At 39.2% G+C, this 18,044-nt stretch overlaps 1 protein-coding gene and 1 long non-coding RNA gene across 8 annotated transcripts; one reads left to right on the plus strand and one right to left on the minus strand.

The window, feature by feature from the left end:
* The first annotated feature begins 57 nt into the window (after positions 1 to 57).
* On the plus strand, positions 58 to 14,816 carry tmem138 (transmembrane protein 138). 6 transcript variants are annotated; one of them, XM_069901576.1, is made up of 6 exons: positions 58 to 233; positions 3,670 to 3,862; positions 4,974 to 5,048; positions 5,297 to 5,468; positions 7,715 to 7,790; positions 13,771 to 14,816. In XM_069901576.1, the coding sequence occupies exons 2-6, from the start codon at positions 3,735 to 3,737 to the stop codon at positions 13,881 to 13,883; spliced, it is 564 nt and encodes a 187-aa protein (XP_069757677.1). In that variant the 5' UTR covers positions 58 to 233; positions 3,670 to 3,734; the 3' UTR covers positions 13,884 to 14,816. The 6 variants fall into 6 exon arrangements, with proteins under 6 accessions (XP_069757677.1, XP_069757707.1, XP_069757695.1 ...); XM_069901594.1 differs by lacking the exon at positions 58 to 233 and adding an exon at positions 269 to 356; XM_069901601.1 differs by lacking the exon at positions 58 to 233 and adding an exon at positions 457 to 547.
* Positions 6,378 to 18,041, minus strand: LOC138744885 (uncharacterized). Of its 2 annotated transcripts, none has more exons than XR_011345849.1 (5): positions 17,982 to 18,041; positions 17,741 to 17,849; positions 16,287 to 16,691; positions 14,186 to 14,272; positions 6,378 to 6,758 (listed from the first exon to the last, which is right to left on the minus strand). It is a non-coding gene; the product is annotated as an uncharacterized lncRNA (long non-coding RNA). The 2 variants fall into 2 exon arrangements; XR_011345850.1 differs by having other exon boundaries at positions 16,280 to 16,691.
* Between the last annotated feature and the right edge of the window lie 3 nt (positions 18,042 to 18,044).

Below are 18,044 nucleotides of genomic sequence, written 5' to 3' on the forward strand. Positions count from 1 at the left end.
GGGGTCGTTACTTCAGCAGAAAGATGATGTGCTTGGACGGCTGCTGACGTAACCATTCGAGATGGTGTCGGATCTCCTATCCCGAGGGGGGTCGCTGGTGTGCGGCTGCGGAGATGCCGCCGATCGGCGCTGAAGCTGCCATGAGTACGCGCATGCTCAATGATGTCGCGTCCCGGTTTCCACGAAATCCTGAATTGTTGCCAGCGTTGCGGACTGCAAGGCCCGGAGACGAGGTGAGGCATTTTTTAAAATTCAGATGTATCCCTGGCTTCTTGCCGGGCGCCAGAAAGTCCCACGGTTCGAGGTTGGGAAAGTACATTTAATATACGGACATGGCTAAGAAACTGGCTGGCAAAGTAAGCTGCCTTTTGTTGCTGGGGGAATGGGGTGGGAGAGCACTCAAATAATGAGATCCCCCTGAAATATTAACGTCATTTGACCTACATAATTGATCCTCGCAGAGATCGACATTTACTTGTTAAATTAGTTCAATGCTTTTCCATGAGTTATCGAGGTGTTTGGATAAAAGAATGTTCTGATGCTCAAGGTACCAATCCGTTTCAAAACTTTTTTTATCATTTTTGTTTTCTATCAAATTGTATGAATAAGCTTTTTCTACGCATTCCTCAAAGATCCTTGGCTGATACTTCTGCTGAAAAATCCATCCGCTCTTTTGCCCTTTGATACTCAAAGTAGTTTGTTACCCGATGAAATGTAATTGCTGTTTTGTCTTGGACATTTTATAACATTGAATCAATCAGATCTCTGGAACTTCATAATTAGGTATTGTAAAATGATTCTGTATCCAGAGGGTTTTGGATTAAGATCATTAAAAATAAAAATGCTGAGATCTTTGAAATGTAAAAAAAATTGTAAATAAATTGAGTTTTTGGGAGGAAGACTGAGCTGAAGTCTTTTTTGGAAAGAAATAGGATTTTGTGGGAAGAAATTGCAGGAACCTTGCTAGAAATACAGTATTTGTATTATCATTAGTCACAAATGAAGTGCTGGAAGACTGGAAGCTGTCTAATGTGCATTATTTTAAAAAGACTGTAAGAACAAGCCAGGGAACTACAGGAGGGAATTCTGAGGGAGAAAATCTATCTATTGGTTGGATCATGCATTTGGAAAGATAAGGACTGATTAGGATTCTCACAATGGCTTTGTATGTGTGAATTTGACTCTGTTTTTTGAACAAGTAAATGAGGGCAAGTCAGAAGAAGTTGTCTATATGGATTGTAGTAAGATCTTTGACAAGGTCCCACATCGTAGGCTGGTCTGGAAGGTCCAATTGCACACAATTGAGAGTGAAATGGAAAACTGAATATAGAATTGGCTTGATTGTTGGAGTCAGAGGGTGAGAGTGGAGAGTTGTTTATTACATGGGAGGCCTGTAATCAGTGTTGTGGATTGGTGTCGGCTCCATTGTTGTTTCTTATCTCTATTAATGACTTGGATGGCAATTTAGTTAGCATGATTAGTAAGTTTGTGGATGACACTAAAATTGCTGGTATTCTTCTTTGGCTTGGCTTCGCGGAAAAGATTTATGGAGGGGTATGTCCACATCTGCTGCAGGCTCGTTGGTGACTGACAAGTCCGATGCGGGACAGGCAGGCACGGTTGCAGCGGTTGCAAGGGAAAATTGGTTGGGGTTGGGTGTTGGGTTTTTCCTCCTTTGTCTTTTGTCAGTGAGGTGGGCTCTGCAGTCTTCTTCAAAGGAGGTTGCTGCCCCCCGAACTGTGAGGCACCAAGATGCACAGTTGGAGGCGATATCAGCCCTCTGGTGGTGGTCAATGTGGCAGGCACCAAGAGATTTCTTTAATCAGTCCTTGTACCTCTTCTTTGGTGCACCTCTGTCTCGGTGGCCAGTGGAGAGCTCGCCATATAACACGATCTTGGGAAGGTGATGGTCCTCCATTCTGGAGACATGACCCACCCAGCACAGTTGGGTCTTCAGCAGCGTGGATTTGATGCTTGCGGACTCTGCCAGCTCGAGTACTTCGATGTTGGTGATGAAGTCACTCCAATGAATGTTGAGGTTGGAGCGGAGACAGCGCTGATGGAAGCGTTCTAGGAGCCGTAGATGATGCCGGTAGAGGACCCATGATTCGGAGCCGAACAGGAGCGTGGGTATGACAACAGCTCTGTACACGCTGATCTTTGTGTGTTTCTTCAGGTGGTTGTTTTTCCAGACTCTTTTGTGTAGCCTTCCAAAGGTGCTATTTGCCTTGGCGAGTCTGTTGTCTATCTCGTTGTCGATCCTTGCATCAGATGAAATGGTGCAGCCGTGGTAGGTAAACTGGTTGACCGTTTTGAGTTCTGTGTGCCTGATGTAGATGTGGGGGGGCTGGTAGTCATGGTGGGAAGCTGGCTGATGGAGGACCTCAGTTTTCTTCAGGCTGACTTCCAGGCCAAACATTTTGGCAGTTTCCGCAAAACAGGACGTCATGTGCTGGAGAGCTGGCTCTGAATGGGCAACTAAAGCGACATCGTCTGCAAAGAGTAGTTCACGGACAAGTTGCTCTTGTATCTTGGTGTGACCTTGCAGGCACCTCAGATTGAAGAGACTGCCATCCGTGCGGTACCGGATATAAACAGCGTCTTCATTGTTGAGGTCTTTCATGGCTTGTTTCAGCATCATGCTGAAGAAGATAGTAAAGAGGGTTGGTGCGAGGACGCAGCCTTGCTTCATGCCGTTGTCAATGGAGAAGGGTTCAGAGAGCTCATTGCTGTATCTGACCCAACCTTGTTGGTTTTTGTGCAGTTGGATAACCATGTTGAAGAACTTGGGGGGGGGGGGCATCCAAGGCGCTCTAGTATTTGCCAAAGCCCTTTCCTGCTCACGGTGTCGAAAGCTTTGGTGAGGTCAACAAAGGTGATGTAGAGTCCTTTGTTTTGTTCTCTGCACTTTTCTTGGAGCTGTCTGAGGGCAAAGACCATGTCAGTAGTTCCTCTGTTTGCACGAAAGCCACACTGTGATTCTGGGAGGACATTTTCGGCGACACTAGGTAGTAGTCTATTAAGGAGAATCCTCGCGAAGATTTTGCCTGCAATGGAGAGCAGCGTGATTCTCCTTTAGTTTGAGCTATATAGTGAACAGCAAAGAACATCATCTGAGATTACAATACGATCTTGTGGGCTAAGGAATAACAGTTAAAATTTAACTCAGACAAGTGTAAGGTATGGCACTTTGATAGATTAATCCGATCAGGAATTACACAGTTAATAGTTGGACCCTTAAGAGTGGGTAGAACAGAAAGATTTCAAGATACAGTTATGTAATTCCATGTAAGTGGTAACAGAGATAGAATAGTGAAGAAAGCTTTTGAGCATGCTTGCTTCATTAGTTGCGACACTGAGCGCAGGGGCACAGACATCATGTTGCAAGTATACAAGATGTTGGTCAGAGCACACTTGGGAGTATTGTGTGCTGTTCTGGTCATGCAACAGGAAAGATATTAAGCTGGAAAAGATGCAGGAAGCATTTACAAGAATGTTACTGAGAATGGTGGGCTTCAATTATAAAGATATGCTGGGACTTGTCTCCCTGGAGTTTAGAAGGCCAAGAGTTAACCTTTGATGAGCACAGTCAAGAGGGGCAGAGATAAGATTACATTTTTTTTGGTATTCTGTCATTCAGTTGATTTTTGTGTTTTTATTTTATTGCAGAGACCATGACTTTGTACCACAGGGCTGCTGATTCTCTGTATTGTTCACACTGACTTCACCGGGGAATGCTCCAAGTATCAAACTACAGCCTTGTGCTGTCAATACAGTTCATAATAATGATCTTCGATCTGTTTGCCAATTCCTTCTCTGAACTGTTATTAATGGAACCTGTCATTCCTCTAATAATATTCATGTGAGTGTTATTCGGTATATTAACACTAATAGATGAGTGAGGCTATTTATGGAATTATTAATGTGGAGGGACGTTTAATGGTATTCTGTCCTTAAATTTACATTCACTGTACTGAATTTGTAACTGGCTACCTTTCTTATTAGTAAAAACAATGTTGGAAAAACTGCAGGTCAAACATTTATATGGCAAAGATGAAGATACATAACTGATTTTCGGGCTTGAGCCCTTCATCAAGGTATTACTATGGAACTCAACTTCTATGTTCACTTGTCTATTTTTCTTATAGTTTAAGATGCAAGCTTTGTTTCACAAAAACCTTTTGTCTCACGTTTTGTTTCAACTAGTTAAATATTTCTTCAATGCTATATTCATAATTGTTCTCCTTGCAAATGATAAAGATGACTTAATGTGCACGATGAAAAAAGCAGAAATACTTGTAACTGTGACGACAATTGAATTGTTCAAGTCCTTTTATTATTCATTTATTCATGAATTGTAGTTTTTGTTAACAAGGTTGAGCGTTATTTTGCATTCATGATTACATTCATAATTGCTCTGAACTGAGAATGCAGGAAAGAGTCAATTGGATAGTCTGCAGTCACATTGGCCAGAAGTGGTAAGGATAGGCTTTTTCCTTCCTTGAAGGATATATAGTGAACCATTATTGAGACTTTTTGTTCATAAATTTGGATGTTTTGAATTTGCAGCTCTGGATTAATGTTCTAAATCTGTGGAAGTGGATTCCCAATAATTATGAATAAATCTTGTGGTTTCTAACCCAAGTCTGCGATAAAAGTTTTAAATTACTTGACATTTTGAATAGACATATTGGTGAAATTTCTTTATTTGTTGTCACCCATATTTGTAATAGTGCCCTCTCATTTGGTCATAGTTCTTCAGCTGGTTATTTCCGTTTCAAAATGTTAAACAGCATCCTGATAGATGTGATCATTTGTGAATCTTGAAAGTCTATCAATCTTCATTCCTCTCATCCAAAAGAATGTAGGCAGAGCCATGTTGTGAAAAAAATATATAGTTTTTAATATGGTTATGACAATTTAAAACATTTTTTGCTCTTCTCTTCCACATTGTAAAATTTCACATAAATCAGAATTACACTTTTCTGGAGTTGGAACTCTTTAGCTTCATGCAAGTTGAAGAAACTCTCATCACTAAAAATATACAGGTATATCTCTAAATTAATATCACTGAAAAGTGCTGATCTGGTTTATATTGCAGTTTTTGAAAAGTTCGTGCACAAAATGACTGCCACATTTTCCGTGTTACAATAATGACATTTCAATAGTATAGGCATCAAGCACTTTTGTAGGAGGAGCTATAAAATGCAAGTCTACCTTTATTTGCTGTTTTGTTTTAAATGTCATTGTTCCTGTGGAATTGTTGTGGAACTAAAAAATTTTTTTCTATTTTTAGTATACAAGACATCGGAATCCTCTTTAATATCATCATCATCTTCCTCATGTTCTTCAACACATTTGTCTTTCAAGCGGGGTTGGTCAAATTGTTGATTCACAGGTTTACAGGAACCATTATTGTCTCTGGTATTTACTTTATTCTGAGTGTCAGCTTTCATGTTTGGATTCAGGTATGCAAGACGTGCAGGAATTGGACATGTTCATTTTTCTGCATCTATTAAGTTGCTACATTTGTTGGCAAGAAGTGTTGAAGTTTATGTAAATGTAACCTTTTCAAATTTTACGTGGAGAGTCTAATTTTTTTTCAACTTTATTATCATTGTGCCAAGTACAGATCCAAAGCCAATAAAATGCAATTAGCATCTAGTCAGAAATACAAAGAATAGTGCTATTTAGCTCATTTCTTGATATTTTGGGAACTAGAAATGATAGAAAAACAGGAAGTCCTTAATTCAAAGCTTTGGAAATAAATTAGTTTTCATCCCAACCTGTGACAATTGGAGCATGTGGTAGCTAAAGCTGATGTGAACTGCTGGTCAAGTCATCTGTTTCCATATTTTTAATTCCAGAGACCTATTTCTTTTTTCCCCACACACATATTTGGTTTATTATTTTGTCCTTTCCTGCTTTTGCATTCTTCTATTTTACCTGTTCCTTACGAAGCATCTCAGATGTGTAAGAATTGTGGCAAGAATACTTTTCAGTCAGTTTTCGAACCATTCTATTCTGAATGCACTGCCTTCTTGCAAGTTAGAATTTCTTGGATCTTGCCTGACTATCTGATTCATAAGGGAATAATTAACATAAAAAAGGATATTGTTTTGAAAGAAATTACCACTGGACTCGATATTGTTTGAACTGCACTGGAGCACTGATTGCTTGATGGAACTCATAAGCAGAAACATTAATTTACTTTCTCCTTTCCAACCTTTGGCAGTGCCACCAATGTTTCACTGTTGTGATCAACAAACAGTATGCAAATTTTAATCTGGGATATTCCTCTTCTGGATCTTTCAGTTACCAATTGAATAAACTTGCTGAGCCATCAGGGAAACTACATTGAATTTATTGAGAAAATCTAATCATTTGCAGGACATCAACAACATTGAAAAGAGAATGACACAGAATGAGGCAAATCACACAATAGTGATTAAGTGTTAGCATTGTTTAATTTTAAATCATTTTAAAATTATAGGACAAATGATTAAGGATCAAGCAATTGTAATGAGTTCATGGAAAGGTAACTTTTATAAGGTGGTGAAAATGTAGGGAAAAGGATGGTATAGCATGCTTAGGAAGAAAAAAGAATTCTACATACCGTTCAATTGCTTCAGCAAAATAGATCAAGATAATACTCACAGTAATGATATAATATGTATGTTTATACCATTTATTAGTCATATGTCCTTCAATTCAGATTGATTTAATGCAGCTTAGGGATTTCTTGGTTTTACTTAGAGCTGAATAATGAAAGTACAAAGACTCATAGTAGGTACAAAGAAACAAAGCCCAAGATAAAATTAAATAATAGAATTGTCAAATGTTGCAAATCATTTGATCTATTGGCCATTGCACCATTTTTTCAAATATCAATTTATTTAATTTCACTTCCCCGCTCCTTCAAATCCCAACAATTTCACCCACCTTCTTTATCTAACTCTTGAAAATTGCTTTTGAATCTTATCCACCACGTTAAGGAATTTATGTGAACTAAAATGTTCCACATAATGATATTAAGAAGCAAAAAGACTGAGAAAAAATAAATGGGGAAAAAATGGGTAAAAGTGGGAGTGAAAAATGGGGAATAAAAATCAGACATTCATCTTTTAGAGCCATGGAAAGAAAATAAAAAAAGTGAGAGCATTGTTTATCCATACAGACTATTTAGTGCCTTATGATATATTACAATTATAATGTTTTGAAAATTCATCTATTTGTAAATAAATTGGAAAATTAATTTCCATGCATTCTGGTTGTTCTGATCAGGCTTGGTGTCTTTTGGAGAAGATGGGAGTATATGATGGGATACCATAAATCTCCAGGATCATAATCAAAGGATAATTCTGATCAACTGTTTTAGCGTTAGCATGAAGTGCAGATTTTAGTTCATGTAAACAGTTTCCTTTGAACTTCAAAAGTAATGTGGGGAAAAAAGCATGAATATTGGATTGGGACTCAAAAATGATGGCAGTGTTCATTTCTCAATTATGTCTTAGATAAGAAAGAAGGTCAAAAGGATTTGGCTTTCTTAGACAGATAATCTTATTTGGTGATGCACAGGTGTCATGTTGTTAAATGCACTTCTAAATCTGTCTGCATGTCAATTAAAATTGTTGTACATGTTTCTATAATTATTTCTTTGAGTACTTAATCTTATTCATCACAAGTGTCTTAATTTAATTTTCATTTCCAACAGAATCTACGATGGCGAAACCGGAATAAGTTTGTGTGGACAAATGGGCTTCAAGCACTTTTTGTCTTCCAACGGTTTGGTAAGCAAGCTGTCTGCAATATGGTTGAGGATTTTTTAATTAACTTTTTTTCATGCAGGTAGGATTCTTTGCCAATGATCATGTATAAAAACACCACTAGCACCTGGGCATTTCATTGTTGAATCTTAGCCGTTCTTATTCAATATGCACACACACTGTTGCTTTTGTGGGTATATTGGTTAGTAGATGAGATCAAGAACGCAGCTGCCAAAAAAACTCCATTGGCATTTATTAGGAATAATTTTGGAGATCAGTGATTAGATTCACAATTATACCTCATTTAAAGGCATGGTTAGGGGAACACTATTACAGAGCAGGTGACCCAGGTAGGAATCCAGTGCTGTCTGTCAGGAGTTTGTATGTTCTCCCCATGTCTGCATGGGTTTCCCCCAGGTGCTCCAGCTTCCTCCCACCCTACAAACCGTTCAAGATTATAGGTTAATTTGGATGTAATTGAGTAGCATGGGTATAAATAGCTGAAATAACCTTCTACCGTGTTATAAATAAAATTTAAACAAAACTGGAGAAATGTAATGTGAACTTACTGTGGTAGCAGATAGTAGGACTGTAATATGGACATTGTAAATTCATTAAGACACAGACATAAGTGAAATACAGGAGTAATCCTCCACATATTCCATGTTGAAGATGTGTGATTTTGATGTTCTTGAGATAATGGAGGAGTACCAAGGTGGAACTCCATTGAACCATAGAATATTACAGCACTGAAACAGGCCCCTTCGGCCCTTCCAGACTATGCCAAACCATTTTATTTTGCCTAGTCCCACTGACCTGCACCTAGTCCATATAGCCCTCCATACGTCTCCTATCCATGTACTTGTTTAAATTCTTCTTAAATGTTAAAATTGAGCCTGTACTCCCACCACCCTCTGTGTGAAGAAGTTCCCCCTGAACTTTTCCCCTTTCACCCTTAACACATGTCCTCTGATTTGTATCTCATTGACCCTGAGTGGAAAAAAGGCTATTTATAAATACCTCAAATTTCCCCTTCATTCTTCTATGTTCAAGGGAATAAAGTCCTAACCTGTTTAACTTTTCTCTGTAACTCAGTTCCTGAAGTCTGGGCAACATCCTAGAAATCTTTTCTGCACTCTTTCTATCTTATTGATATCTCTCCTGTACTTAGGTGTCCAAAACTGCACACAATACTCAAAATTTGGCCTCACCAATGTCTTGTAGAACTTTACCATAATATCCCATCTCCTATACTCAATACTTTGATTTTATAAAGGCCAATATGCCAAAAGCTCTCTATCCACCTGTGATGCCACTTTCAGGGAATTATGTATCTGTATTCCTCAGTGCTCTACCATTTACTGTGAGTGCACTTTCTTGATTTGTCCTTCCAAAATGCAACACCTCACTCTTGTCTGAATTAAGGGTGGCATGGTTGGCATACCAGTTAGCGCAATACCTTTACAGTGCCAGCAATGGGAACAGAATTTGAATCCCGCGCTGTAAGGAGTTTGTACGTTCTCCCTGTGTTTGCGTGGGTTTTCTCTGGGGGCTCCGGTTTCCTCCCACCGTTCGAAACATACCAGGGGTGTAAATTGGGCCGAAATAGTCTGTTACCATGCTGTATTGTCTACAATTTTCAAAAAATTCAAATTCACATTCACATTTTTCAGCCCATTTTTCCACCTGGTCTAGATCCCTCTGCAAGCTTTGAAAACTTTCTTTACTGTCCACAATGCCTCCAGTCTTAGTGTCATCTGAAAACTTGCTGATCCAATTTACCACATTATCATCCAGATCATTGATATAGATGACAAACAACAATGGTCCCAGCACAATCACTAGTCAGGCCTCCAGTCTGAGAAGCAATCATCCACCACTACTCTTTGGCTTCTCCTGTTCAGTACTTCACCATGAATATCTAGCATCTGAAACTTCCTGTCTAACCTCCCATGTGGGACTTTGTCAAAGTCCACATAGACAACATCCACAACCTTTCCTTTGTTAACTTTTCTCGTAACATTGAAAAACTCTAAGATTAAACACGTTCCCTAATTAGTTCCTGGCTATCCAAATAACTGTATATCCAATCTCTCAGAACATCTTGCAATAATTTACCTACTACTGATGTCAGTCTCACTGACCCATAATTTCCAGGTTTACTTTTGAAGCCATTTTTAAACAACAGAACAAAGTGAGCTACCCTCCAATCCTCCAGCACCACACCTGTGGCTAAGGACATTTTAAATGAGCCCCTGCAATTTCTACACTAGCCTCCATCAAGGTCCGTGGGAATATCTTGTCAGGCCCTGGGGATTTATCCACCGTTATTTGCTTTAAGACAGCAAGCACTTCCTCCTTTTTAATCTGTATAGGTTCCATGACCTCACTGCTTGTTTTCCTTACTTCCGACAACTCTGTGCCTGTTTCACGAGTGAATACTGACGAGAATTTTTTTTTAAGATTTCTTCCCGCTTTTGGCTCCATACAAAGCAGTATACTCTCAACTTCAAAGGGACCAATTTTGTCCCTTACTATCCTTTTTCTCTCCATAATTAACTTGAAACTAATGGCATTGTGATCACTAGACTCAAAATTTTCCCCTACACTTACTTCATCACCTGTCCTGTCTTGTTCCCTAATAGGAGGTCCAGTAGTTGGTACCTCTATATATTGATGTAGAAAAGTTTTCTGAACACATTTGACAAACTCCAAGCCCTTTTACAGTATGGGAATCCCAATCGATATGTGGAAAATTAAAATCCTCTACTATCACAACCTTGTGTTTCCTGCAGCTGTCTGCTCTCTCTCTACAGATTTGCTCCTCCAATTCTTGTTGAGTATAGGGCGGTCTACAATACAACCCCATGAGTGTGGTCATCCCTTTCTCATTCCACAGATAGATCCACCCATATGACTTCAGTAGACAAGCCTGCTGGCTGGTCTGTCCTGCCTAAGCACAGCTGTGATATTTATCTTGATGAGCAATGCCACTCCTCCCTCAACATTCTATTGCATTGGAAGCACGGAACATTAAGCTGTCAGTCCTGCAACCATGTTTCACTAATGACCACAATATCATAATTCCACATGCCAATCCACACTCTTAGCTTGTCTGCCTTTCCTGCAATAACTGTTGCATTGAAATAGATGCACATGAGAACATTTCCATCATGTCCAACCCATTGACCTCTAACAGTGCATGAAATTTTCACATAATCTTTTTCCTCCTCTATCTGCTCTGGCACTCTGGTTCCCACCCACTTGCAAATCTAGTTTAAATCCACCAAAGCAGCACTAGCAAACATTCCTGCAAAAAGATATTAGTTCCCCCTCCAGTTCAGATGCAAACCGTCCTGTTGGAACAGGTCCCATCTTACCTGGAAGAAAGCCGAATGATCCAGAAGCTTGAAGCCCTCCCTCCTGTACCATGTCTTTAGCCACTTGTTAAGCTGCATTATTTTATGTCTTTTTTAAAAAACTTTATTTATTCGTTCAAAAAACAAATAGTACATAACATGTACAACAATTAACCATAAACATGAATGTTATTTTTTATATTTCGAAAAAAAAAGAAAAGAACCCCCCCTTCAGCGAACTCTTCTAAGGAGAGCCATAAAGAAAGAAAAAATATTAAAGAAAAATTAAACATGCATATTAAGATCTAATCAATATAAATTGAAATGTAAATATTCTGAGTATAACAACCACTTGTTAATAAAAAAACTATAATTATCACGCGAAACGTGTAATTTTTTTCCATTATTAATCAATATTTCATCTCATTATGCCATCTATTAATATCAATCATATTTGTATCTTTCCACATACTAGCAAGCATTATTCTGTGTCTGACCTTATTAGCATGTGGCATGGGTAGCAATCCTAAGATCACAACCCTGGAAGTCCTGTCCTTCATTCCAGTGCCTAACTCCCTAAATGCTCCTTGTAGGACTTCCTCGCTTTTCCTACTCACATCATTGGTCCCAGTATGGACCACGACATTTGCCTGCTCATCTTCCTTCCTGAGAATGCCGTGAATTCGATCTGAGATATCTTGAACCCTGGCACCAGGGAGGCAACCTATTATCTGGGATACTCTATTTCTTCCACAGAACTTCTTATCTGTCCCCCTAACTGTGGAATCCCCTATCACTACAGCTCACCTCTTCTCCTCCCTTCGCCGCAGGAGCAGACACCATGCCAGAGAGCTCATTGCTATGGCTTGGCCCTTGTAGGTTGTTCCCCCCCAACAGTATCCAAAATGGAATACTTTTTTATTGAGGGGTACAACCACAGAGGTGCCCTGCACTGCATGGCTGTTCCCTTTCCCTCTTCTGACTGTCAGCCAACTAGCCTCCTCCTGCCTCCTAGGTGTGCTAATGTCCCTGTAACTCTTGTCTGTCACTGCCTCCCAAATGATCCGGAGTTCATCCAACTCTAGCTCCAATTCCTTAACTGGCTAGATGCACTTCTCGCACATGAAGTAATCAGGGATACTACTAACTTTCCTGATAACCCACATTCTGCAAGAGGAGCATCCCACTCCTTGGCTGCCATTTTCATTGTATATCGTTGGAGGAAAAAATTATGATATCCAAAACCTGCCCTTACCTGTGCCTATCTGCTAAATCATTTTTATTCCTCGAATAGGATAATCCTCTCTTACTTCAGTTCCTGCACCTCCACCTCAAGCTCTTCTCACCGAATCCCCTTGAGCCAAAGCATTGCCTCTATGACACAGTCCATTCCAACAATGACCACTCCCTCATGTGATTTTTGTTGGAAGGAAATAAATATTTGAAAGCATCACTCTAAATGTTGGCTCACAAAATGTTATTTTGCCACAAGTAGAGAACCAGATTTTGCCCTGAATCAGGGCATTGCAGATGAATATAGAATATAAAGCCAATATTGTTTTCCATGTTACCCAATGAGTATTTAAAAAAAAACATTCATGGTTTTAAAAAAAAATGCCAACTTGCAAATTTGGCGGGGGGAGGGGGGGGTCGATATACCTAGTTAGCCCACTTGCCAAGAACATTTATTTCATGGCTCTTCATTCTTCGTTTAAGTTCTTCACTCATTACTTGATTTTCCTCAAAGGTCTTGTCTGATTCAGCATGCTAAACCTTGCTTTTTTTTTAACTAAAATTACAATATCACATCATCTAAGGTCCCCCAACCTTGCTTTCCTTACCTTTCATTCTCACAGGAATGCTGGCCCTGAACTCTAATAAGTTAGCGTTGAAAAGACCATGTCAAATATGGATTTACCACAAAACAGCTACTTCCAATCCACCCTCTTGATGCTGTGATAATTAGCCTTCCTCCAATTTATTACTTCCACCCTATGTCCAGTCTTATCCATAACTATCTTAAAACTTGTGGAATTAAAATCTTTGTTCCCAACATGCTCCCCCACTGAAAGTTCCATCATATGGACAGCCTAATCCCCAGAATGAGGTCTAATACAATTCTTACTCTGGTTGGACTCGCTCATATTGTTAAAATAAACCATCTTGGTTACAAATAACAACGTGGTTGCCAGAAATAAAATTTGACTCTGTGTTCCTTTGCAGCAATCTACTTCTTCAATGACTTATTCTTTTCTCATACTCACTTTTCTGACCTTGCTTGATTGCAAATGCAAGAGTAGCATGCATGTTTCTGTACCCCATCAAGTAATTTTTTTGTCTCATTTGAATTTTTCAAGCTGTTTATAAAAATCCAATAGGCCAACATAAATCTGATCTTGAATTTTTTTGCCATTTGCACCTGCAATCAGGAACAATAGTTGAAGGCTGATTTGGCCTCAACACTCTTCTTTGCTCAGTTATCAAATGTAGTATCTAAATCTAACTTTAATCAATTGTTTTGGACCCTGGTTTATTTCATGTATGTCACCAGAAAAAAAAAATTGATTTCCTTACAATGCTTTGTGCTTGTTAATTTCTATATGTGATGTACTAACCTGAATCAATTCTTAATCTTCCATTCACAGCTGCTGTTTTATATTATTACTCCTACAAAAGAACTACTCTTTGCCTTGGAGACCCTCGATTATATGAAGACTCAGAATGGCTCCGAAATGAATTTTTCCGTGTCCGGAAATGAAATAGCAGAGCAATGCAATGCTTGATATTAAAAATATAGCATTAAATATTTGCAAATTTCTGAGTTACCTGGAACATTTTTAACTTATGAATTTCCTATTTGTATTTGTAGAAAATAAAATATTGTTTTAAGACTGTTACAATATTAGTAATTATTTTTATCTGGTATATTAAGGTTATTATTAAGGTCTGAAACATTTCACTGCTGAATCTTGCCATTTCTTTTTTTCCTGTTAATTTTTTTCAGCTCTCACTGATAAAGAATTTTTTTCTAGTTTTATTATATTTGTATTGAAGACTTACTTTTGCTGTGGGAGACTTCTGTGGCATTCCCAATTCATCATTTGATTGAAGGTCCATGTTTTTTTACCTCAGCATTTTTCATGCTTTCTAAAAATAACAAGATTTTTATAGTCATTCCAATTGAACCTCTTTCATATTATGTTGAATAACACCATGAAATGTTGTCCCCTATATATGTTCTACTTAATGTTTTATTGAAGTAGTTTTGGGTTATTTGCAAAGTACTTGTTGGGATAAAAAGGGAATTGTTAGAATTTTGCAATCTTTGTTGAATTACAGGAGGGGGGAGCAAATTGAGAGGTTTTGTATATTTATTCAGAAAAGGAATGATGACCTGTGCCTCTGAGCTGGTTCCCACCAAAAACATTACAAAGGAGGTACTGATTATCTTTATGCAGTACATGGAAGACAGGCCACCAATCATTTTGAATTGTTGCTCTATATTTTAATGTTGTATTTATTATTTAGAGCCTTATTTTTAAAATTTTTACTCTTTTTGGGTTAGAATGTTATGCAATACTTGTTTGCTCTGATGTACAATTCCATTTCTGCAATTTAATTTGCAAAATATTGTATGAGCATTTAAATTCTGCTAATTTTACTACATTTATTTTGTGAAATAGTGGTATGAAAGCATTTATATTAGATTATTTTCTGAAATATTTCTGTATTATAATTGTTTTGTATTAAATATGTAAAGAAAGTTCTCAAGCTTCACTTAATTTATTTTTACACCAATTTCCTTGCAGGTAATCTGGTTGTTTATTATTGCCCTAAAGTTCACTTTCTGTTTATACATCTCAGCAAATGAGTGATTATTCTATCATCTATCTCATTTTATTAGCGAGATTAGTTCTTAAGTTTAGGGTTTTTTTTTTGGAGCCCATATATGTAAAGTTTAGGGATAAATATGTAAAAATGTACTTTCGGCCTCTTAAGACCTGAAATAATCTTCTTCCCTAAAGTCATTTAATATAAATACTTTAAGATCCCAGTGTGGGAGCTAATCCTTTGTGAAATCCATATAATTCTTTTATATAACTATTTATCTATTTTTATCATTATAACTTTTATAGTGAGAAGGGATAAAAGGGAGGGGAGGACAGGTAAGGTGAAGGGATTTCAATGTAATCAATGCAATCTTAAATTTAACTAAATATTGACTCTGTTCAAAAAAAAATTCCATCCACGTAATTATATAAATATTTTTTTTAAAGTTTAGGGCTTTTCAACACGTTCAATTGTTGAAACATACCAGAGTGCATTCCGTACTTCGAGATGTAAGAATTTGTATTAACCCGGGTGTCAAGTCTATTAGTAGCAATACTACACTGGAAATAATTGTGTACACAAATCTGTACATGCACATATCTGAAGAGATTGAAATATCAAATAATAAAGTAATTTTGTAAGTGTACAATATTAATTTACGTATAATCAATTTATAGAAGAAAAATTAGAAATTACAACAAAAGAATGAAGAACCCAGTTAATTTAAGTTTAGTTTGAATTTTTAGCTTAAAATTGCTTTTAAAAAATTTATATGTTACTGTATACATGCTACAAAAGAGAGTGAACCCCAAGCATTCATTGAATTGAATTCATTAAAATTTTGATAATTCTTTTGGTGTATTAGCCATGGCAGTTTGTTTTTATATATTTACAGACTGCACCAGTTGAGAGTGTAGTTTTAAGAAGGAATTTAATTCAATAGCATCAATGAATTGGTGTAGAGGTGAGTCAGTTTGCAATAGAGTATTTAGAAGCGTAAAGTTAAAAAAAAATGGATTCTACTAATTTTTTTTAAATATATGGCATTGGAACATTGGTGTAGTCAAGTATAAAACATTGGTGTGGTCAAGTATAAAACACAGCCATCTTACTTAAAGCTTCCAGTGTTAAAGTATGACTTGCTTCCCTTTCTGTTTTGGGGTGATGTGTGATACTGAAATGAACAAATTAAGGAAGGAAGGAAATGCAAACACAAAAATCCGAAAACTGCATTTCACAAAACGAGGATGATGCATTCCAACAATTAAGCACCTGGAAAATTGTAGGGCAACTCTCAAATGTCAAGGTAGTAGTTTGACCTACTATTCACCAGTTTATCCGTGATTGCACAGGGTGTGAAGAGGCGATGGCCCTGCTCCAGCAGAAGTATGGGGCACCGAGGAACACCAGGTACATGCGCTTCCAGCTTGGCTCCCGATGCCAAGGCCTGGGTGAGTCAGTCGATGAGTTTGTGTAGGCCATACAGAAGCTGGGACGTGATGGCGGTGGAGTACCAGGAAGAGCTCATCTGCGACAGGTTGGTTGCTGGGTTCCGCTCCCAACACATTTGCGAATGACTCCTGGAGAGGGCGATCGATCTGTTCAGGTTGTGCAGATGGCCTAGGCCATAGAGAAAAATAACATGGAGGCCTATGCCAAGGGTCATGCTGCCCGCAGATATCTTGAGATTCGGGGCCCCTGCCCCTGACTCCTGCCGCAACTTCCAAGCTATCGCCTTTAATAACAGACAGCGGGGAAAAATTAAAAATGTTAAGATCATGCAGTGGAGAATTGAGCTGTCCACCTATAATTACAAGATCTTTTATTGGCAGGGTAAGCTCAACGAACCACCCAATGTGATGTCTTGGGGAACCTGTGCCAGGGTGCAAGTGGATCGCTTCCGTGCCAGGGTGCAAGTAGGTCGCCTCCACGCCTTCCATGATAGCCTCTGCCATCCCGGGGTCACAAAACTACTACTCAGTTGAGGAAATCAGAGAGCTGACACCCAATTGCCCAGTCGGTGCGGAAATCAAGCTGCAGTTTTGCAGGCCAGAAAGAGCCCACCTCATCAAAGCCATTCGCCCTTTTGAACGCCTCAGCATACACGTCAAGGGGTCCCTCTAGTCAACGAATCAGAACAGCTATTTCCTGAACATTGTGGATGAATACTCACGCTTCCCATTCGCCATTCCCTGCCCAGACATGACCACAACCACGGTCAATAGAGCACTCCGCACTATATTCACTTTGTTCAGGTATCCCGCGTACGTGCACAGTGACCGGGGTTCAGCGTTCGTGAGTGAGTCTCCAGGGGCACAGCAACGAGTCGAACCATCAGTTACAACCCCCCGAGGGAATGGCCAGGTAGAGAGGGCAAACGGCACCATTTGGAGGGCCGTCCCGTTGGCCCTAAAGTTAAAAGGGATGAATGTGTCCCACTGGCAAGAGGTACTCCTGGAAGTGCTGCATGGCACCATGTCCCAACTCTCTACTGCTACGAATGTAACACCCCAGCGTCAGGAACCACGCTGCCCGTCTGGCTGACGGCCCCGGGGCCGTGCTCCTCCAGAAGCACGTTGGGACCCACGAGTGGAGGGGGGTGCACCTCCTGCATGCGATCTACCAGAATGCGCTGGTCAGATACCCAGCAGGACGGGACCGATATTTGGGATCTGGCGTGAGCAGGAATCTCAGCGCAGGAGGTGCATCCGATACCCTGGGGCAGCGACCAGCTGGCCCCGGGGACCACCCGGGTTGATGATCAATAAAGCCTTTGGCCCTTACTTCGTGTCTGTGAGTGGTCATTGGTCGCGCTACAGGTACTTCGCCCAAGACGAGACCGAAAAGCTGAAACTGTTCTAGGAGTCGAGGTGAACAGGCGCTTCCATTCGATCTGTTTAAAAAAAGATTTCGCATCAAATGAAACACTGATACCGGTTTCCCCCTCCAGAATTTCTCTGAACTCAAAGATCCCCAAAATCTGTGATACTTCCACTGCAGTGGTTATAATTTTTAATGCTCTTACTTTATCGGAGGCTGATAAAATTGAGTTGGAAAGCCCGTCAAGCGGAAGCAGGGGGACTGGTGA

This window comes from Narcine bancroftii, chromosome 1 (genome assembly GCF_036971445.1).
Source record: "Narcine bancroftii isolate sNarBan1 chromosome 1, sNarBan1.hap1, whole genome shotgun sequence".
NCBI lineage: Eukaryota > Metazoa > Chordata > Chondrichthyes > Torpediniformes > Narcinidae > Narcine > Narcine bancroftii.

Bases quoted from the DNA above. Each gene is read 5' to 3' on its own strand.
- tmem138 (XM_069901576.1), top strand. From the start codon at position 3,735: ATGCTCCAAGTATCAAACTACAGCCTTGTGCTGTCAATACAGTTCATA. The intron at 3,863-4,973 runs GTGAGTGTTATT...CACATAAATCAG, and splicing joins ATTCCTCTAATAATATTCAT to AATTACACTTTTCTGGAGTT. The intron at 7,791-13,770 runs GTAAGCAAGCTG...TTCCATTCACAG, and splicing joins TTTTGTCTTCCAACGGTTTG to CTGCTGTTTTATATTATTAC.